This window comes from Gasterosteus aculeatus, chromosome 9, assembly GCF_964276395.1.
Source record: "Gasterosteus aculeatus chromosome 9, fGasAcu3.hap1.1, whole genome shotgun sequence".
In the NCBI taxonomy this organism is placed as follows: Eukaryota; Metazoa; Chordata; class Actinopteri; order Perciformes; family Gasterosteidae; genus Gasterosteus; species Gasterosteus aculeatus.
Genome location: NC_135696.1, coordinates 2,203,952 through 2,226,505, shown reverse-complemented (window position 1 = coordinate 2,226,505; position 22,554 = coordinate 2,203,952). Strand labels below are relative to the sequence as shown.

The following is a 22,554-nucleotide window of genomic DNA, read 5'->3' as shown; positions in this document are numbered from 1 at the left end:
TTTTTCAGAACGGCAGGTCACATGATCTGTAGGCACCTTCCGATAATATGATAGGAAGATGCCTTCAGATTTAAAGACCTGCCGTTCGGATGATGGGAACAAGGCGAGATTCAGAGAGGCAACACTAAAACAACAGAGGGGCAAATGTATCGACCCGCATGCTACATAACTTAAACAGGCAAAACCAGAACCCATTTTCCAGTGCCGGCTAGTGGTCGGGCGAACGGTTTGGCCGGACGGGGGGGCGGAATGGGGGGTTTAGTCAGTCCGCTGGCTGCGGTTGGTTATCAAAAGATTGGCCAAATGACCCGTTTCAGACTTTATGAGCAAATACAGAGACCCTTTGTGTTCATTTCTAAAGCCTTGCATTGAGACACGCATCACTTTATTTAAGAAGCTGAGCTACTTGCAAGTGTTGTGTCAGATTCTCAATAAAGTTAGAATTTTTTTTTTACAGCAAACCCATGGTCATGAACAGGGGTCTTCAACGTTTTTCAGGCCAAGGTCCCCCAAACTGATGGCGAGAGGCAGCAGGGACCCCTACGGAGTTTGGTCCGCCATCTTTTATTTTTGAGCTTTGCTCTCTAGACGTGGGCATAAAGGCGATCTGATTGGCTGGTGTCTGTGCTGTCGTATTCGCATGGAAGGAGCAGTGAGTGAACCGGTGCCCAGCTTGAGAGCTGCTGTGGGAGACTGAATGTGTGTCGCGGACTGAAAGATGAAGTCTTCTCCATCAATTTATCCGTCCGCTACAATATGTTGGATTCATATTAATGTGCATTTGAAAACAATAAATATAATTCTGATTCTGAAGACATTTAAATTTGTGGAAAAAAGATTGGTTGGAAAAAAAAAATTGTCTTGTCAAGCAAAAATTTCGCGAGCCCCCCCGCAGTACCTCGACGGACCCCCTGGGGGTCGCGGACCTCCTGTTGAATACCTCTGGTCATGAAGATACACAACTGAGATCGGCTTGTGCCGTTCTGAAAAAGGATCCGACCACTTTTCGCACTCTGTGCTACTGAAGAATTAGATGAGCACAACAGTAACATTCTAATACAATGAAATTTGACACGGCAGCACGTGGACAAGTATGAGCTCAAGTGAGCCCAAAGAGTGGAAATAGCGCTTCCCGAAATGTTAAAGACTAAACTCCAAAACTACTTCTGCAAATAGATATTTCTGAGTGTTGTTGTCAATCCACAACCCACTCACCACAAATGCATATTGACAATAGCATGCTATCTAACGAGCCAACTTAATGATTCATCCATAAATCAGTTAAATACACCGATTGTCATGATTTGTTGTTCATGATGTTCAACTTTAGTTTTGACAACACAGAAAAGTTTCGGATTGTTCTCGGTCTGGTTCAGTAACCCCCATTGCTGTCTGGCAACCTCACGATGACGGCAATTCCCTAGAGTGCAACGGATTTATGAAGTCATCTGACCTCTGTCACTCAGTCCCTCTCCTCCTACTCACAAAGCCGGCAATCACCTTCACTACATCTGCACTAGAAACTGCTCTGCCACTAACCTCTCTGTAACTCCACTTCATGTGTCTGACCACTTCTTCATCTCTTACTCTCTCCCACTAACGACCAGAGCCCCATTCATTGACTCTGTACCTGATCGTCGCAACATTCGCTCCCTCTCTCCTTCCTCCCTGGCCTCTTCTGTTCTATCAGCTCTCCCTTCAACTGACTCCTTCTCACTCTTGGATCCGAACGCTGCCGCAGAGTCTCTCCTCTCAACTCGTTCCTCCTCTCTAGACTCTCTCTGCCCTCTGACGACACGACGAACTGGCAAATCCCCTCCGGCTCCGTGGCTGTCTCAACCGGTCTGTGCCATGAGAGCCACCATGCGAGCATCGGAGAGGAGATGGAGTAAATATAAACGACCTGACGACCTGCTTGTGTTTCAATCTCTCCTCTCCTCTTTTTCTGCTTCTATCTCTGCTGCCAAAAGCTCCTTCTACCAATCCAGAATCAAATCTTCATTTTCTAACTCCAAAAAACTATTTTCTATCTTCTCCAACCTCCTCGAAGCCCCTAGTCGTCCTCCCCCCTTCTTCCAGGAGACTTTGTCAACGACTTTACCAAAAAAATAGCTGACATACGCTCCTCCTTCTCAAACCCACCTCCTGCTATTCGTGTCCCACCGACTTCACCTCTATCGCCCTCACTTTCCTCTTTCACCCCCTGTCTCCTAACCAAATTCTCACCCTAGTAACCTCTGCCCGTTTGACCCCATTTCATCACATGTTCTACAATCTATCGCTCCTGACCTTCTTCCTTTCCTCACCTGTCTCATCAACAACACTCTGTTATCTGGCTGTTTTCCCAATTCTCTGAAGGAGGCAAGAGTCAACCCTCTCCTTAAGAAACCCACCCTCAACCCTTCTGAAGAAAACAACTACAGAGCGGTCTCTCTTCTTCCCTTTTTGTCCCAAACTCCTGAGCGTGCGATCTTTAACCAACTCTCCTCCTATCTCCACCGTAACAACCTCCTTGACCCCCACCAGTCAGGTTTCAAGGCCACTCCACAGAGACTGCTCTCCTTGCTGTCTCAGAGCAACTCCACATTGCTAGAGCCGCCTCTCTCTCCTCTGTCCTCATCCTTCTGGACCTCTCTGCTGCATTTGACACAGTCAACCACCAGATCCTTATTTCCTCCCTTCAGGAACTTGGTGTCTCAGGCTCTGCTTTCTCTTTTCTCTCGTCGTACCTCGACGGCCGCACCTACCGGGTAACCTGGAGAGGATCTGTGTCGGAACCTTGTCCTCTTACTACTGGAGTTCCTCAGGGTTCCGTCCTGGGTCCCCTCCTCTTCTCTCTCTCTGCGCTGTAATTCGCTCGCATGGCTTCTCCTACCACAGCTATGCCGATGACACCAGACTAATTCTCTCCTTCCCTCACTCGGACTGCACAGATCTCTGCCTGTCTGACTGACATTTCTCAGTGGATGTCCGCCCACCATCTGAAAATCAACCCCGACAAGACTGAACTACTTCTCTTTCCGGGAAAAGATTCTCCGACTCAGGACTTGGTGGTTAACTTGTTAACGTGTTAACGCCCACTTTGACTCCTAGGAACCTCGGTTCAACATCACTGCGACAACACGATCCTGTAGATACACGCTCTACAACATCAGGAGAATACGTCCCCTTCTCACTCAGAAGGCAGCGCAGGTACTGATTCAGGCTCTTGACATCTCCCGCCTGGACTACTGCAACTCCCTCCTGGCTGGTCTCCCTGCCACCGCCATTCGACCTCTGCAGCTCATCCAGAATGCAGCAGCTCGACTGGTCTTCAACCTTCCGAAATTCTCCCACACTACTCCACTCCTCCGCTCTCTTCACTGGCTACCGGTGGCCGCCCGCATCCAGTTCAAAACATTGGTGCTCACGTATCATGCTGTGAATGGATCGGGTCCAGCTTACATCCAGGACCTGGTCAAACCCGACATCCCGACCCGCACTCTCCGCTCTGCATCTGCAAAACTACTCGTCCCTCCCTCACTGAGAGCAAAACACTCCACTAGATCACCACTCTTTCCTGTCCTGCTCCTAAATGGTGGAAGGAGCTCTCTGAAGACACCAGGACCACAGAGATCCTTCACATCTTCAGACTAAGACACACCTCTTCAGACTCTACCTCCACTAAAAAGCACTAAACAAACTGTAGCACTTAAATTGTACTTGTAACGCCACTTATCCATAGCAAATTGTAAATTGGCTTATTTGAGGGAAATTGCACTTTCTTGTTTCTTGCGCTTCTGAGTTTGTATCCTTATGGTTTAATGCACTTATCGTAAGTCGCTTTGGATAAAAGCTTCAGCTAAATGACATGTAATGTAATGTAATCAACTTCTTGTTTAGAGGCCATCCGTATAAAATGATCCTTTAATGATGGCTTCATCAACTATATGTTTTCACAACACACACACACACACACACACACACACACACACACACACACCAAAACTTGTATTCGTGCCTTTTCACAGGGTGTAAACAAAAGCGAACTCTTCCCACAATAAGCAGCTCAGACGCTGCCCTGGTTGCTACACAATGGACAGAAGAGACCCGAGACACAGAGCGCACAGAGCGCACAGAGATTCCCATGAAAACACGCTCGACAAAGGCACACAAAGAGAAAGGGCAACCTGCATCTACACCTGCAGCAAGTGGGCCCGTTCAAGCCATCACACACCAACTGTGAAAGGAGGAAATCTTGAATAATATTACTATTTATCCTGCTTCTGAACTGGATTTATCATATCAGATTGTATCGTGTGGAGTGTGTGTGTGTGTGTGGGGGTGTGTGTGTGTTGGAGTATGCTTGTTGGTCTATGGCCCAACTAGGGACTTTATTGTTAGTCTCTCTCTCATATTACACAAAGAGATCGCAGAAACGTTTTAATGTCAAGCACTGACCATGTAATTTTCCAGAAAAGTAGCTTTCTCAAGTTGTATGTGTGTTTCTGTGTGTGTGTGTGTGTGTGTGTGTGTGTGTGTGTGTGTGTGTGTGTGTGTGTGGAACAGAGGTACGCTGACAAGATTACTACAACACAGCTGATGCACAGAAACAAAAGGAGGGGAAACCATAAAGACGGGAGGAGAGAGAGGCAGGGGATTTTGAGTGACAGCTGAGGGCCGCCTCAGCCGTTAGCATGCTAGCTCTGCTAGATTTTACCTTGGCTAACTCGCGTCATTGAATTACTGGTGTTTGTGGTCTTGGTGTCTTTGGTGAGAAATGATTGTATATTTTATAATATATGTCAGCAACAGGACTGACAAGCAACCGCGACCAACCACAATACAGGCTAACATTAGCCTGGCTAGCAGCACAGAGTAGCATGTTGCCTTTAGCTTTTTACAGGCTGGGGGCTTTTGAACCAACCAGGTTTTCAACCTCATAACTTTTTCTTTTTCTTTTTTGTCCTTTGTCTGGATTAGGTTACGGCTATAACACGGTTATGTTCCAAAATTCAACACATCTAACAATAATTCACCCTACAGTGTCATTTGGTGACGCTTTATTTGGCATGCTGCAGCAATGCTGTAGAAGTGTGTAGACTGATATACATCAAATTCATGTTATGCATCATTTTAAACGATACTGTGCTTCAACACTCTTCCCCTGCCTGAATGGGAGACAATCTCTGCAGCCAGCTTCTTTTGGAAAAATCGGCCCCAAAGAGTGGAGGCTCTTGTCGTGCTGCATACGAGGCCCCCCTTCTTGTTGTTGCAGTAGATCTCGTGTTGACGACGCACATTCACACACATTATAGCAAGTGTTTCGGGGGAACGGTTGTGAGTCGGGCGGTCTGATGAAGGAGAGAGAAGAAACCCTTCCAGTAGCGTACGGCTTGCAGTAACAACTAAGACCTTTATTGAGTCAAATTCCAGGTCGGCTTATGGCCGCACGACCCGCCGTCTCCAACCAGGCCGATTATTGAATACGGCGTTTCACACACACCGGCGCACGCACGCACGCACACACACACACACTGACACACAAACACACACACAGCAAGCAACCGGAGGCCTGTTGTGGGGCGACATTGATGACGCGTGTTGGACGGGATAATCTCTCCAGCTGTACTCTCCCCCGTAGAGGAGGGAGGCTCATTTGGACCTTGCCCCCTCCTCGCCAAATAAAGCTCACTGAGGTTTTTCCACACACTGATGACCTCGATCCCTCCTTCCTGCTTTCTATATGTAGCTCGCCAAGTACCAGAATCGGCTTTGGTCTGTCATCTGTCATGGTGCAGCCCGACTGATTTGATGACTGCGTTTGTGTGCCGTGTTTTGTCGATGCTGCAGAAAGACTGACATGAAGAGTTCGCTCCATGTTCACACAAATGGACTTGGGTCACTTGGGTTACCGCAGTAACATGGCTGCACTGTAACTCGGCGACGTGTCTCCCTCTGTTGGTTCGATACACACATCACAAATCTGATGAATGAAAATCAGTTTAAATGTAGTTTCCCACTGAGGTGTAACTTGTCATGACTGTTTGCAGCTCTTTCATAAAAGAGGGAAAACAGCTCCTTCACTTATCGTACAGTCTGGTTCATCATCACTGCGTTAAAGCCACGTTCAAGCTATTTTTTAATCAACACATTTACTTGTTTGTATTTAATTTGAACTAATTAAAAAAAAGCATTTATTACCATCAACGTGCAACGTTTATCATCAGCACTTTTCTTATATTGAACAGGTACTCTGTAGACTATTTACACAATCATTTATATCAGTTTTGTTTTAATGTAAGCTGTGATGTCACAGAGACTAGTGGCCATTTGTCCTACAAATCTTTCAATCAAAGGCCACTGGCTGCACCTACTGTTTGTTTTCGTCACGCAGCAAGAGGACGAATTGTCCAGGCAATCGGTTCCTTTTGTTCAGATTTTATTTCCAAAGAAAACAACAAACACATACAATTGGCTTGGCTGCCTTCCTATGCAGTGCTCTGACTCGCTGCCTCGCTGGTAAAAAACTACGTGTCACCCAGGTGCATGCTGGTCCTACACCTGGCTATGCCCTTACATAACCCCCAGGTGCCCACAGTATTAGCCAATTAATTAGTGGTATAATTACCCAAACAATTAACCCAAACTACACATACAAATGATTAAACCAATCTTAATACTATGTCAACAGACAATCATATTTAAGAATAAATAACTAAATAATAGCTCCCACAGAGGCCCATACGTCATATCTGGTCACATCAAGTGGACCTGATGATTTGTCATGATGGTGTGATATTCAAACAGAACATGTCATTGGAATGATGCATTGGTATTTGAGTTTTTTTAATTGTTTGTTTTCTTGAGGCTATTTTGAGAAAAATATTCTTTACAGTGAAGAATAGCCAATATAGAGCAAGAGTTCACAAGTAGCTGATAAAAATAATAGCAATATTTTAATGAAAAGGACGCCCTAACCACATTGTTAGACTTTTAGTTTAGACTCTAGGAGCGAGTTCTCGCATGCAATTCCTGGCTGATGGTAACAATCTGCGTGTGCAAGATGCGTTGACAAGGTGACAACCAAAGCCTCTTCAGTGAATGAAAGTGGTGCAATCACCAGCAGGACGTCCCGACGACGGCTTGAGGTGTGAAGCTCTGCAGCCGCCACTAGGAGACAGTCTCGATCTCATCACTCCAGAGGGGACGGTGCACTATACGGTAAAGGCACCGCCGATGCCTTTCTTTACATTGAGCATGAATTGAGAGGCCGTGTCGGGTCTGCAACCCTGCTTTGAAAAGATTTGTAGTTGAAAGCGTGCTCTGCAGCCACTAAGTACTAAGCCTGAAATGGCTCATACCAATCTGCACTCATTCTGGGTTCTCCATTATTTGAAAAGTCACAAAATGTTATTTCAATAAAAATTCATGTACAATTTTTGGGGAGGGGGCGATGGGGAGTGAACATTTTTCTTCCTCCAAAGGGGGCCGTGACAGAACCACTGGCTTTCCTTTTAAAGTACGTCAGTCACAGACATGAAAGGCTCATTATCATATTGTTGCCATGGTGCTTCAAACTCAGGACAGGACGAAACCAGGCATGACAACGAGCTGTGTGAAGTTAGCTATTCACTGGTGTTCCGCATGATACCCGAACCCGGAGCAGAAAAGTACCAGTTTGTGTTGTTTTCAATAAGATGACCTCTGTCGCTCCTGTGAGGAGGATTCTCGACGACACAGGTAAAGACCCGCGCCATGCAATTTTAAACAGCCATTCGTCGGCCATGCAGATTACTGCTAAGCTGCCGTTTGATATTCATTAATTCATTACATCTGCGCCGGCCTTATTGGACAAGCTGCACATTTCTGGTCAATTCCAATTTCATGCTTAAAAATAGATGAGCTGATGCTTTTCTCCATCAATTCACTTTAATTAGAAGCCAGTGGTGCCTGCACCTTCTGGATTTTAATCCTTATACACCAATTCTTACAGTCGAGAAAAGTGGAAAAGCATTGTGGGAACTTGTAGTTGATGTCTCTGTCTCTAGTGACCTGGTTGGTCTTTTCGTTGTCATTTTCTCCAGCGATCGCCAGTCTGAGTGTTCGGAATTTATTCGTTTATAAATGTCCAAGAACTTACACGTCTAATTCAAGTGTCTCTGTATTTTCACAGTACTGCTAATATGAGTCAGCATATGCTGACTCATATTAGTCCAATGTGTTTACATCCTAATCGTAGTTTTGATTAACATCCCCAAGGATAGAAGTTAATCATTAAAAAAATATTCACTTAGAAATGTAAGAAGTTAAGCTTCAGTTTAACACTGTTAAATCAACTGAAAACATTACACGAATATTTACATCATTAAATCAAGTGGATATTTGTTGGAATGTTTGCTAAAAACTGTGTATGTGTGTGTGTGCTGCACGCTGATGAGTGAGGCAGGTCAGTGAAAGGTGGACCTTTGTCCAAGATGGGACATTATTTATTCATGCCGACTGATCTGCCCCGTTGGCCTAATTGCACCGGCAGGAGCCCAACTACCCGCGGAGTCTTCTGCAGCCGCTCAGGCTCACGTTTCCAGCGCGGTCGGCTACGAGCAACGCCACGCTTCTTATTTACATTTGCCCGCCTCGGATTTCACTCTGTAAGCAAGACGAGTTTGTGTCTGTTTGGATGCGAGGTGGCAGGAGTGGAAAGACGCGGGACGGTTTTACAGGAGTCTCATGGCAGTGGGGAGGTCTCCGTATGCTGCTACTTGTTGTGTGTTTGTGATTGTGATTGTGTGTGTGTGTGTGTCTCCCCTCTCAAACAGCGGGCCCCGGCGAGGACCACAAGGTGCCTCCGCCAATTCAACTTCATCGTCTCCAGTCTCAGTCACCAGGTAAGATAGATAATGACGACATTTAATCACATTCAGAAGTTTTTCAATCTACAGCTTCTCTCAACATTGAGACGAGTTCGGAGAAGCGTGATCGATGATGTTAACAGCAGCCGTATTTTACTGTGAAAGGACAGACTCCTAAATACACCCGCGTGGCCTCAGGCTGCAGTGAGCTGCCGCTGAGCTGAACGCACCAGTTAGACGCCACAACTTTGAAACTTTACCCTTAAAAATGTCCCTTTGGAACCACCTATCGTTCCATACGATTATCTATGAAAGCTGTTACTGTGTCGGGCAGAGCACCTACAGTGTCAATCAACTGTCCACTTCCGTGTCTCAAGGCAACGATGTCCATTAACACCCCCCCCCCCCACCCCCCTCTGTGCAGCCTCTCCTCCATCAGATCAGACCTACTTGCAAGCGGCGGCCATCTTCCACCGGCTGCGCACAGAGAAGCCGGTCGAGCAACAGCTCCTGCAGTATGGGAGGAGGACGGACACGCCGCCGCCGCCGCCGCCGCCAGAGAGCGGATTCAACCCCCCCCACCGCCTGCCACTGAACGCCTACCAACTCGCCTTCGATACACTCAAATGTACTGAGATGAACGTAGGGGAGCATAAAGTCGGAGGAGAAATTCGCTTTCCCTGCAGAACCGTACCCCCCCCCCCCACAGAAGGCCTTATCTCTGTGCTGAGTGTCGGGGAGCTGCAGCATGCACGTGTCAGCCCCAATATGCAGTGTTGAACAGCGGCTTCAACTGCGGATTGTAGATTAAATAGTATATAGCCGAAAATTTCATTCCTCCTGCAAATTACTTGAGCAGATGTCTGTGTGGGAGGTGATAAGAGCCATGGAAACACACACACACACACACACACACACACAAATCTACGTGTGCGCACTCGTACGGCAAGCACACAGTATTTGACTGCACGCGGTATCTTTTTATAGTTTGTGCACTTAGCACAATGGATTTCAATGGACTCGTGGTTCCGTGTTGCAGAAAGACATTTAAAGCTTCGCTGATGGAATATTTTCCTATTATTATTGCGTCCAATACGGTAAAAAGAGGAAAGGGTGCTGATCTAATGTTGAACCCTCAGAGCTGAATCACCCTCAGCTTTTTAGAGCATTTCTGCTCAATTGTGTGTTCATTTCACCCTCGACTTTACTCTCCCCGCTCTGATCAACGTCATCTCCTCTGAAGGAGATCAAACCAGAGCAAAAAGGAGATGGAATATATGTTGACCTTTATCAGGTGACCGGAAACGCCGCTTTAAATTAAAAACAATGTTCCTGTGAATGTTCCAAGAGGAAGCTGATAGCTGATAGCTCAGATATCCAAGACTAGAACTTTATGATTTCCGGTCACATCTCTTTGCGGGGAGTCTGCATGTTCTCCCCGTGTCTGCGTGGGTTCCCTCCGAGAAAAAACGGCTTTTTCAAAATGCATTTTTGATCCTTGTTTTGTCATTTTGAATGAAGCTTTTAGAGCCTCAGTGTGTTTAAAATGCATCCTACTGATGTTGCGATCATTTTGTTGTCCATTAACAACATTGTTTTATTTCCAGACCAAGATCTACTGGAGGAGACGATTGCTGAGAGCTGCTTTCAGACGTCCCAGAACATTGTGAGTCCCACCAGATTTGACTCCCCAACCAGTCACTGGGAAACCAGGCACTATCCAAAAAACACATGGCAGGTTATTCACCATCTGTCCATCAAACTCGAATCAAAGCGAACCAGGAGAAGAAACCAAAAACATATTTTCATTCATTCCATCTATGTTTTTTTATTCAGTGAAGAAATAATCTCCAGCTCTGATGTGACTGATGCTGCCGAGGAGCCTCAAACTAAAGCTAAAACGCACTTTAGCACTTATTAAATGCGTCCGTACAGATGCTCTGGTCAGTGGAAGGTAAAGCAGTGAGGATGCAGCTAAAGAGCATTTGTATTCAGATCCGTACGTAGTCGTGTTATAGATGCAGAGGAGGCAGATGCACTCCCCAACAGGGAGACCATCAATTACACTATAAAACACAAGAAATACACTTAGGCTGTCTGCGTGTGTGTGTGCGTGTGTGTGTGTGTGTGTGTGTGTGTGTGTGTGTGTAGGATTATTTTATTGAGGGATGGGTGACACATACAGAACAGGCTGACAGATCATTAGAATGAAAGTGTGACAATAAAACCAATCACGCTTCTTTTTGTGATTCCACACACGTCTCTGCTGCAATATAGCCTACTGTAAACGCACACATGCACACCTAGAAAAGAGATGAGGGAAATGATAGCGTGTTGGTTGTCATTCAGGAAAGAAGACTTTGAATACGTTTTACAAATTCAAAATGGATTCAACATGATTGCCGGAAATTGGTTGTTTGTAGTGACAAAAATACCCCCATTGCAGCAAACAGAGACAGTTGACTTGTGAACATAATAATAACAATACATTTAATTTGTAATGCACTTTATATTTAAGAAAATCCCATAGTGCTACATGATAAAACTGTTAAGTTTTACATAGTGGTGAATAATGATGGATGGATTCATGTGCTGCCCTCTTTGCATCGGAGAACAGAGGCAGCGGATGAAGCAGAAATAACACAAGCAGTCACGGTCGCAGCTCTAGTAATGTGCCAAATAACCAGAATGAAAGTGGCAGTGCATGTGAGGCAGGACCACCATCCAGATGAGTCCAGATGAGTCCAGATGAGTCCAGATGAAACCACCGTGCAGAACCCTGTGAGGAGACAAAGCACAGACCTCCGACTGATGCTTTAATTGACTGATTTTAGATTCTGGGCTTAGTAGAATAACTTTGTTTTCAACATCAGGAAGTTGCATGTCTTTTTTTTTTTTTTTTTGCAACCGAATGTGGCGCCCCCTGATGGTCGGAGGACAGAATGCAAGTTGTCTTCGCTGGGCAGAAGCGGTTGCCGTCTGGATGAGCCGGGGGCCCGAGGTTTAAGAGGCGTCAGCGTTATGTTTATTGTGGCCAAAGATATTAACGCATTAGTATTATCACAGCGGTGGGGGGCATCACACCGACGATGATTCCCACCGACAGCAGAAGCTTCAGCTGGTCGTGACTCACTGGGACTGAGCTTCTCTTGACATGACGAGTCAACGGAACGACGTCTATCCATCTTGCATTTCGATAGTCTGTGAGATGATGAAGATGAAGAAAGTGCTGTGCTTTGCAGTGCGGCGACTCGTTGCCGTTGGCGATGGTGATGCTGTTCGACTACCAGGACCGACGGTTTTTCTCACGTAAGCGTTTCGCGACGGAAGAGGAGCAGCCTTCGCAGGAAGTCAGGGACATGGAGGGCAGTCTGCAGAGGTGTGTGTATGTTTGGGGGTCGGAGGTGGGGAACGTGTTTCTTGTGTAGCTGAGCTGTACATCACACAAACTGAAGGCACAGTACGTAAATACAGTACTGCAGTGTGTTCAGGAGGAATGTGTGTTTGTGTGTGTTGGTTACAGGCGTAAAACCAAGCTGGCAGCCACTCTCGCTCGCTACATAGTGAAGCATAGGCTGCAGGGCGTCTCCTGCTTCCTCTCTGAGGGTGTCAGGACCAAACAGCAGCGAGCAAAGCTCCTGCCAGTGTACGCGTGGGTCAATACTCTCCAGACCAGGTACGCCGTCTCTCTCACACACACACAAAGCTCTTCTCTTTCTTGCGGCAACTCAAGTACATTTTGGTACAACCAACTTTGTACAAGTGGACGTCGTGACGTCACCCATTGATTCATGGACGGATGTTTTCAGGTCTTTCGGAACCATTGAACAGGAGTTACCGTATTTGGAATATGGATGAGTTGGTTAGAGACGTTGTGTACAGCTCTGGTGGCAGCAGCGACCTGCCAATCAATGGAAGCCCGCCCTAAAGCATAATCCCCTTTATGGGCTGTTAGACTCTAGATGGACTGCAATTTACTAAATAAACATCATGCTGTGATGAAGGAGAGCAGAAAATAGAGATTGAGACCATGAACTCATATTTACAATGTTTCCTGAGGCAATAAATAAAGAGAGAAGTAGGTTTATTTCCTCATAGACTTCTATACAATCAGAGGAGTCTCCCCCTGCTGGTCAGTAGAGGGAATGCAAGGTTTAAACACAAGCATTGGCTTCACTCAGCAGGACGGAAGGTTGCCAACTGGAACTGATCTGTGTTAGCAGGTGAAGTGTGTGCTGCTCAGTTCGGGGTGGAGGGACGCTGAGTTTAATGGAGAGTTCACTGAAACCGAGAGGTTCCGCATCCGAACAGCGTGAGTGAACAGAAACATCTCCTCCCCTCCGTAGTGTTGAGGACGTGTGTGCGGCCCTGCGAGCGGTCGGACTGCGTGAAGTGGAGCTGCCGGTGGACCTGACGGAGGAGACGTTCTGCAGAGACCCCCTATGTCCGGACACACTGGTCTTCTCCCGGCAGCTTCACAGCAGCCTCACGGGCACAGAAGCACTCAACGCACAGGTGCTGCATGAACACGCGTGTGCTCACCAAAGACAGACTTTGTTGCACTTTACTTTATAAAAACACAACAACGCCCCTCCCATCCAGGACAGGAGCCTGTGCGTGGCGGTGAGCGCGTTACGCCCCCTGCTGGTGGACAAGGGCGACGTCCTGGTGGCGGGGTCCTTCTCGGCCGTGACCGTGGCTCACGTGGCCGTGGCGGCGGCGGCCCGCTCCGGCCGGGCGCTGGTGTGCGGCGGCGACCACACAGCCGCGCAGCTGGAGGAGATGCGAGAACTGCTCGAAGGGATGGACATCAAAAGTGGGCAATGAAAAAGCACTTGTGTGTAAAAAGCGGAGGCCGTTTGTACAAATGTGATGGACATCTTTTTGGAATATTTCCATTTTAATTTCCGTTCAAATTGGTGCCCGACATAGACGCGCGCGTCCTGTCCGAAGCCTTCTGCGGCCTTGGCGAGGGCGACGCCGCGGTCCAGCGTCTGAAGGTCATCTTGGTGCTGCCCCAGTGCTCGTCCTCCGCGCTCAGTGACCCCGTGCCCACCATCCACAGCGAACACGGAGGTACGATGAGACGCGCGGATAATTGATAGCGGTATAGCGATCCATGTCATTTATAACACGCTCCACCTTGTTGCCAGCGTGGGACCTGCTGCCAGACTTGTGTCACGATTCCGTGAGCCGCAGCAAAATACACAAAATGGCCAACGAGCAGGCCAGACTCCTGGCACACGCTCTCTGCTGTGAGTATGCATGCAAAGGAGAAAGCACACACACACACACACGTATGCACTAATGCAACAATGTCATGTCTTCTCCGTCAGTCCCAAAGGTCCAGACGGTGGTCTACTGCACACGCTCAGTGTATCCCGAGGAAAATGAACAGCTGGTGAAAAGAGTGTTGGAAAAGACACACACTCACCCCAAACTGCTGCCCTTCAGGTCCAGACACACACACACACACACCTGCTCTCTTTTTATGGAGTATTGCATTGTTAAAGCAGACTTATTATTACTTGCCGTACTGAAAATATTCACTCTATTGGTGCATCAAATAGTCAGCAAGTGGGTGGAAATAAGAAGTCGTAGATGCAGATCCTGATAACACAAATCAAAACGAGTAAAGAATAGTCAGTGTGGAGATGTACTGAACCTTCAGGGACCTTTATTTTATGCTAATTACAGACTGCAGGGGAGAGAGAGCGAGTAGATAATGTCTGACTCACGTGAACATGACAGCATATCCCACACATCCACTTTAAATACTGTGTAGAGTGTGTGAGCGAGCGTATGGATGAGCTGCGGTTGCCGTGGGGACGGTGGTCGGGGTGAACGGGGGGGAGAAGACGTCACGTCTGCTGCTCCACACGGCGCGTTTCTCCCCATCAATCCAAACGTCATCATATTCTGTCACATAAGCTCTTCCATTCACTCACTGGGTTTGTCTTTTCATTTTTTGATTTCGATTTAATGTCTTTTAGTTATATGCTTCAAGTAGTGGGAGGTAACAAACAGCACATCTGTACTGCTTATGTGCATAGATTTATTTTAGTTCCTGTTTTGATTCTTAAGTTCAACAGATTTTCAGAAAACTATCACAACGCTCACAAAGTCATGAAAATACTTCACCAGAGCAAAGAATAATGCTCTGGGCATAGACTTTATTTTTGTTTCTATCCAGCTGCAGGAGGATGGAAGTGAGAACAAATTTACGCTTTCTTAGAGAACGGTACTTGCTTTCAAAAACAGCTTTGCAGTGAGAATTGTCCAATCGGCAGATCATCTCCATGTTTAGACGCCATTTGGTGCTGTGAGAATTGCTAACCAGTGCCGAGGACGCCAGATGTTGAATGTGCAGGAGCTTCAGTCTGTCCTGTGGTTCCACACACTGCTCCCCTGCATGTCATCAGTCTCCGTGTCAACTGCTGATTTGTAGATTCCCTGTATGTTGTTGTCAAGATAATCTATAATTCCCCTCAGAACTTGATTCTTGTGTGCATCATTTTTCCTGTAACGTGTTTCTGAAGGAATGTGACGGCTTCAAGTGGGAAATGACACGTTTTCTCTCTCAGGTTGAACGGCCCCATTTTCCCCGACGACTCTCGGTCCGGTGTCACGACGGACTCCAAGTTCCTCTGGATCCAAGCGTCCCAGTTCACCAACGGCTGCTTTGTCGCACGGCTGTCTCGACAGGTGAGAAGCGTGAAGAGTGTGTGTGTGTGTGTGTGTGTGTGTGTGATTGCTTTGTGACGAGACCTTGCGGTAATGCTGAGGCTGCACTCTTTTACTGTTCGTCTGCTGGGAGGTCGGTTGGCTTGTTTAAACACACACACACACACACACACACACACACACACACACACATACTCCCCCCACCCATAAAACGTAAATATAGGAGGAAATTAGATGCTCCTCCTTTGATCCCCTGCAGCTCAAAATTCCCCCCCAATATAAACACACACACACACACACACCCAGGGGGACCATCCATAGCAACTTACATTACACTTTAAACCCATGGCTTTTTCACAGTTTTTGCCCGGGGAGCAATTAGGGGTTAGGTGTCTTGCTCAGGGACACTTCGACATGGAACACGGGGGCAGCCTGGAATGGCAGCACGCTCCACGCTGGCTCTGGGCGGACCGCGACACGGAGCTCTCCGGTGGAGGAATCTGCTTCTACTTCAACAACAGCTGGTGCAACGACGTAACGGTGATCCTAAAACACTGTTCTCCTGATCTGGAAACTTTCTTCATCAACTGCAAACCTCTGTATTCCCCCCGTGAGTTTGCTTCATTCATCCTGGTCGGTGTTTACATGCCGCCGGCGTGCAACGTGCACGAGGCACAGCGGACATACGGCGTGTGGAGCGGACCAACCCGGACTCTTTAGTTATTGTCCTCGGGGACTTTAACAAAGGTAATCTCACCTATGAACTTCCTAAGTACAGACAGTTTATTAAATGCCCACCAGAGAGGAGAACACGCTGGATCACTGTGCTATCAAACCACAGTAAGCAGGGCTTATCACTGGGACACTCTGACCACGTTATGGTCCATCTGATTCCTGCATACAGGCAGAAACTAAAGCTCTGCAAACCTGTGGTGAGGGAATTCAAGAAGTGGACCAGTGAGGCGCTGGAGGATCTTCGGGCGTGCTTTGCTGCACAGACTGGGATGTTTTCAGGACTGCTACTGACAGTCTGGATGAGTTCACAGAGGCTGTAACTTCCTACATCGGCTTCTGTGAGGACAGCTGTGTACCATCATGCACCAGGGTGAGTTACAACAACGACAAACCCTGGTTCACAGCGGAACTCAGAACACTACGCCTGCAGAAGGATCAGGCATTTAGGAGTGGGGACAAAGACTTGTACACAGAGGCAAAATACAAGTTTAGCAAGGCGGTGAGAGATGCTAAACAACTGTACTCTGAGAAACTCCAACAACAGTTCTCAGCAAGTGACTCTGCTTCGGTCTGGAGAGGCCTCACACACCTCACCAACTACAAACCAACAACCCCCCACTCCATGAATGACCTCCGCCTGGCAGACGAGCTCAATGAGTTCTACTGCAGATTGGAAAGACAATGTCCTGATCCCATCCCCCACAGCGCTGTGCTGACCAGCTGTCTCCGGTGTTCACTGACATCTTCAACGCCTCCCCAGAGACATGCCACGTACCAGCCTGCTTCCCCCCAAGGCTGCGTTCTTTCCCCTCTGCTCTTCTCCCTGTACACCAACAGCTGCACCTCCAGTCACCAGTCCGTCAAGCTCCTGAAGTTTGCGGATGACACCACCCTCATTGGACTGATCTCTGGTGGGGACGAGTCCGCCTACAGGTGGGAGTCTGACCATCTGGTGTCGTGGTGCAGCCAGAACAACCTGGAGCTCAACGCTCTAAAGACAGTGGAGATGGTTGTGGATTTCCGGCGGAACAGAACCCCACCTTCCCCCATCACCCTGTGTGACTCCCCCGTCACTATTGTGGATTCCTTCCGTTTCCTGGTCTCCATCATCACCCAGGACCTCAAGTGGGAGCTGAACATCAGCTCCATCACAAAGAAGGCTCAGCAGAGGTTGTTCTTCCTGAGGCAGCTGAAGAAATTCAACCTGCCAAAGACGATGATGGTCCACTTCTACACGGCCATCATGGAGTCCATCCTCTGCTCCTCCATCACCGTCTGGTACGCTGCAGCCACAGCCAAGGACAAGGGCCGGCTGCAGCGTGTCATCCGCTCTGCAGAGAGGCTGATCGGCTGCAATCTGCCGTCCCTGCAGGACTTGTTCGCTTCCAGGTCTCTGAAGCAGCTAAAAAGATCGCGGCCGACCCCTCCCACCCCGGACAAAAACTGTCTGTGGCCCTTCCATCTGGCAGGAGGCTGAGGTCCATCAGGACTAAGACCTCCCGCCACACCAACAGTTTCTTCCTGTCGGCAGTCGGGCTCATCAACAGAGCCGGTCCCCCACTGCCTGACTATAACATTCCACCGGTCACTCCCTTCACACTGCACATGTCACTTTAACTGTCATTTTTCACTCGTTACTTTGTTGCCACTCGTCACTTGTTCGATAGTGCACTTTATTTTTTTTATATTTTGTAACTTTTTAAATATTTTTAACTCTATTCTCTTATTTTATACTAACCCATAGCCTTATTCTACTAACCCATTGCATTAGCCTTTTATTTTATTACTTGTGCACTGCTGTCTTGTCTATTGTTACACTGTCTACTGCCACGCACCAACCGCCAAGACAAATTCCTTGTATGTTTGACATATTTTGGCAATAAATGTTTCCTGATCCTGATTCCTGATTCCTGATCGTCATCCAGCACCTTGGTTTGTCCCACAATTTGGTTTTACGACGGAGTGATACTCCAGTTAATCTCAGTCCCAACTAAAGTGAGATGGCGAACATGGCTAACGTTAAATCTGCTAACCCCCTGACCGTAGTTTGCATATAGCTCAAAGATAAGGGGCGGCTGGAACTATTAACAATTAACGCAGCCTCACCATCCGTATCATGTTCTGACAAGTTAGCAACGTGTCAATTCCGGCCTGTTACAGAAAAACAGTCTTTTCAAAAAAAACTTCCATCACTGCAGGAAACAACTCACAGGTTTGGCTGCAGAGGGACTTGATTAGGTTGAGGGAAAGATTGTGAAATATCTATTCAGTTGTAGGCAACAAATCTACTTCATACTAATAGATGTTTTAGCTTTAGTAAAGTTTGCAGTTTCGTTCAAAGCTACTAACTCCAAATGCTGGACGAGACCAAGCCTGAAACACCATGTGGCCTTTCCTCTGTCATTATGGCTCATCTCTACCGGCTGATATATTCATCCCCAGAGACCTGTAGTTTTACTGCGTGGCGTCCGTGCTGTAAATGTGCCCTTGGTTTTTAGGCGGATCCAACCAAGGTAGAGACCATCCACGATGTGCTGGCCAGGGCAGCGGCAAAGGGCCTCCTCGGCGGAATTCTTCCTGAACAATCAAAACCCGGTAAGAGGGGAAAAAGGAGGAAGAATGGCATCGCTTCAGCCGGCAGCAAACCCTCGTCCCCCTCGAGCCAAGAACGGCAGACGGGGAGCAATGCGGCGAATGGAGAAGATCCGGACGCAGCTTCAGAGCACAATGGAGAGAGAGGTGAATGTGGCGAGGAGGGAAAGGAGGGAGAGCGGGGTGGAAAATGTGGGAAGAAGAAGAAGTTGAAAGGAACCAAGCACAAGGCCAAGGGGCAAACCAAGGGGACAAACGAAGCCTCAAAGCAAAACCACAAGAGCCGCACGAAGAAATCAACAAAAACCAACGTCAACCAGTCACATGTCAAGAGGCAGAGACCCAGGAGAATACCTCGACTCACGCTATCCTTAATGTCCTCCTCAAAGTCCTCCAAACACCTGCATCCAATCACGGCCCTCGCGCACAAGCTGAGGAACGGTCCGACCATCAAATCCCGGCAGGCGGACTTAAGCGGCCCGTCCCCTGGCCGTCCCAAACCCACCGCGGCCTCCAAGCAGGTGCACGCAGGAAGCGGCGAGCACCACAGGGCGGAGGGAAGGCGGACGGAGGAAGCTGGACCAAAGGTCAAAGGAAAGGTGGCCAGGAGACCGAGTCAAGAGACTGTGTTGAAGCCCCCAGATTCTGTCCTGCCACCCATTTGTTCCCCGTCCCACGGCTCGGTGAGCACTAGCTCTCTCTGTCTCCATCTGTCCCGGACGTCCCTCTCTCAGGCTGGCCACACGTCCGCCTCGTCCTCCTCCGTCGACCTTCCCAGGTTATAGAGAAGATTCCACGTTCCCCGATGCTGTTATACATGAAATGATCTGCATGTTCTGCACGATAATTACAAGTAATATTACAACTAGAAAATGCATTTCCTGCTGAAAATGCGTTGGAATGCAAAAAGCTGAAATTAATTTTAAAAAATAGCTGAAATTACAAGTTGAAGGGAATTTGAATACATTTGCTGAAATTACAGATATTAGAAAAGCTGAAATTAATTTGAAATAGCTGAAAATACAGAAATGGGAGAAGCTGCATGGAATTTCAATAGATTTGCTGAAAAAGCAGAAATGAAAACAGTTGAAATAAATGTGAAATATTGCAAAAGAAATACAGAAATAAATATTAAAACATTGCTGTTAATACAGGCATAAGAAAAGCTGAAATTATTTTAAAGAACTGCTGAAAATACAGGAAGTGGGGAAGCTGAATTTCAATAGAATTTCTAAAAAATACAGAAGTTGCTGGAGCTTAAATGAATAAAAAAAAATACAGAAATAACAAAAGCTGAGATAAAAAGAGGTTTTAAATTGTTTGTAGTAATACTAATAGTAGTATAGTTGTAATTGTGGTATTAGTAGTACTAGCAGTAGAAGTCGGTTTCGTATAAATAGCAGTAGAAACAGCTGTAATACCAATACTATTAGCCATAGTAGTATTTGCAATAACATTAGTAGTAGTTGTAGTATTAATAGCAGTAGAAATACTAGTAGTATGGTAGTAGAAGTATCAGTTGTAGTACTACTAGAAGTACTAGTAATATTCTTAGTGGTTGTAGTGGTATTTGAAAGAGCAATACGTATTTCAACGAAACCGCTTCATTCTGAGCTTCATGGTTAAGGTACAGATAATCATTGAGGCTTTTATTTTGAAATGATGGAATTGGGTGAGGGGGGTTGGGAGACAGAATGTTTGTTATTCAAACTAAGAAGTTATTAATTGATAGGCCTCATCACAAACATTACAGTAAGAATTGGGGTGGGGGGGTGTAGATAGAGAGAGGGAGGGTGAGAGGGTGAGGAAGGGAGGGGTGGTGAGGAAGACATAGAGGGAGAGAGAGAGAGAGGAGGAGAAATAGACAGACTGACTGAGTGATTAACAGTGAGCAGAGGTCAGAGGTCAGGGGGGAGGGGGGGCGAGTGTCTTTATCATATTGGTCTGTTGACAGAAAGCATAGCTGCGTCATGTGACTCCACTAATCAGGTCATAGGAGCAGCTGTGAGTCACATTCAGAGATACTGCAGCGTGTGTGAGCGAGTAACCACAGTAACGGCGCTCCTGTGCTCATTAACGAGCTGCTGCAAAGGGCAGAGACAGGACAGCGAGTTACACAGAATCCACACCTCAAACAAATGACAACCAGCGCAAAACTATAACAGCTATCTAAAAAATAAGACGTTGTTGCGAGACCCAAGACTCTACGGAACGCATCGATGTGTTTTTTATGTCTGGCCTGTCACGGTGTGGTGCCCTTCCTGTCGTATTTTGTAGTTTTCTGCCACTCGTGTCCTCGGGTAACTTCACTTCCTGCCTTGTCCCGTCATCCCCTGTGATCGTCGGATTGTTTCCACCTGTGTCCAATCACCTGCACCTCCCTCGTGTATTTAAGCAGTGTGTGTTGTTGGTCACTTGTGGCGTCATTGTCCTTTGTCACGGATGTCCCTGTATATCGTCTGGATGTTCCGCCGTCCTGCCTGCCTCGTTTCCTGCGGTTCATGTGTGTGTTTTTGCCCGTTGGCCTTTTACTTTGTGAAGTTTTTTGACTATTAAAGTCTTTTTTTGTTAACGTCTGCGTTTGAGTCCTGCCTTCCTACCCAACCCTGACATGGTCGGTAATAAATACGGCTCCTGACGCAGTTGACAAAACGTGTACTTTCTGGATTTTTTGAGAAATATGTCAGCAGATTTGTATTGGAGCCTATGGGGCTTTTGGCAGAGGTTGTGTCACTCTAACACTCCTTAAGCCAAAACTAAAGAACTCTGGGATTCTATGAACACATTATCCAATCAGCACAACCATGCCATCATTAATCCAGAGAAATGAAGCCTCAAAAGTGTATACTTTGGCTGCAAGGACAGAAGTTCCATTTTTTTTTTAACCAGATTCTGACGCTGCTCCACACTCTAGCCCTCAAGGTTTTACTCTAAGAAACGCAATATGTGGGGTCCCCAGGATGGATATGCTATAGTAAAGGGACACCCCCCTATATTCCATTATTTATGTATTGGATTTTCTAATTATTTGTTGATTAAACTTGCCTAGGTTCTTTTGCAAAGCAATAGTATGTATATGTGTTGGTAAGTGAACAGGCACTGAGGTCACCTAAGGGTCCTTGTTTAGAGACAACGGAGAGATGTTTTCGCACGCTTGGAAAAAAGTAGATAAGAGCGGAAAAAGAGTGTACCTGTAACTTGGCGCTGATGCGCACTTCTTACCTGTGTTCACGGAGGAATAAAGAGTTTCTTAAACTAAGGCACGGCTGGGTGTCACGAATGTCCATGTGTGCTACAAATACACTCATGTAAAACTCAGAAAAGGAGCGAAGAACTAGTGAAACATAATCAGTGATTATGAAAAAAGTAGAATAGATATCAACAAGCAGTTTTTTTGTGTCAACATTTGAAAGTTGAAATGGTTTCTGTTTCTGATTGCCGAAGCTGAAGAATCTGAAAGTTGAAGAGGATTTGAAAAACGGTCTCCATTGGAAAACCATGTTAAAATATTAATGACTATTGATTTATATAAATTCAAGCTTAAGAGCCAGAAAGCTGAAAAGTCATAGCACCCCTCCCGGGAAAGAGCTGAATATGTTTATATTTGAATGGTTTTAATAGCTGAACGTGTGAAGGAGTTGAGAGGTGGCGCGGAAGAAATAGAAGAAGAAGAAGATGATGTCGGAAGATTCAAAGAACAATACTTGGAATG

General features: G+C 46.8%; 1 protein-coding gene across 3 annotated transcripts; it reads left to right on the top strand.

Annotated features, from left to right (window-relative positions):
* Positions 1-7,564: 7,564 nt before the first annotated feature.
* Positions 7,565-21,494, top strand: LOC120825052 (putative methyltransferase NSUN7). Of its 3 annotated transcripts, XR_013450587.1 has the most exons (14): positions 7,565-7,722; positions 8,799-8,867; positions 9,256-9,459; positions 10,439-10,497; positions 12,074-12,210; positions 12,355-12,507; positions 13,178-13,346; positions 13,434-13,647; positions 13,764-13,907; positions 13,985-14,086; positions 14,168-14,285; positions 15,416-15,536; positions 18,749-19,787; positions 19,825-21,494. XR_013450587.1 is itself a non-coding variant. In XM_040186387.2 (13 exons), the coding sequence occupies exons 1-13, from the start codon at positions 7,680-7,682 to the stop codon at positions 19,625-19,627; spliced, it is 2,412 nt and encodes an 803-aa protein (XP_040042321.2). In that variant the 5' UTR covers positions 7,565-7,679; the 3' UTR covers positions 19,628-21,494. The 3 variants fall into 3 exon arrangements, 2 of the variants coding, with proteins under 2 accessions (XP_040042321.2, XP_077936232.1); XM_040186387.2 differs by having other exon boundaries at positions 18,749-21,494; XM_078080106.1 differs by lacking the exons at positions 18,749-19,787; positions 19,825-21,494 and adding an exon at positions 15,876-16,382.
* Positions 21,495-22,554: the final 1,060 nt, after the last annotated feature.

Excerpts from the sequence above, each read along its gene's own strand:
- LOC120825052 (XM_040186387.2), top strand. The coding sequence starts at position 7,680 with ATGACCTCTGTCGCTCCTGTGAGGAGGATTCTCGACGACACAG. Across the intron at positions 12,211-12,354 it reads ATGGAGGGCAGTCTGCAGAG|GCGTAAAACCAAGCTGGCAG; the intron begins GTGTGTGTATGT and ends TGTTGGTTACAG. Across the intron at positions 15,537-18,748 it reads TCGCACGGCTGTCTCGACAG|GCGGATCCAACCAAGGTAGA; the intron begins GTGAGAAGCGTG and ends CTTGGTTTTTAG.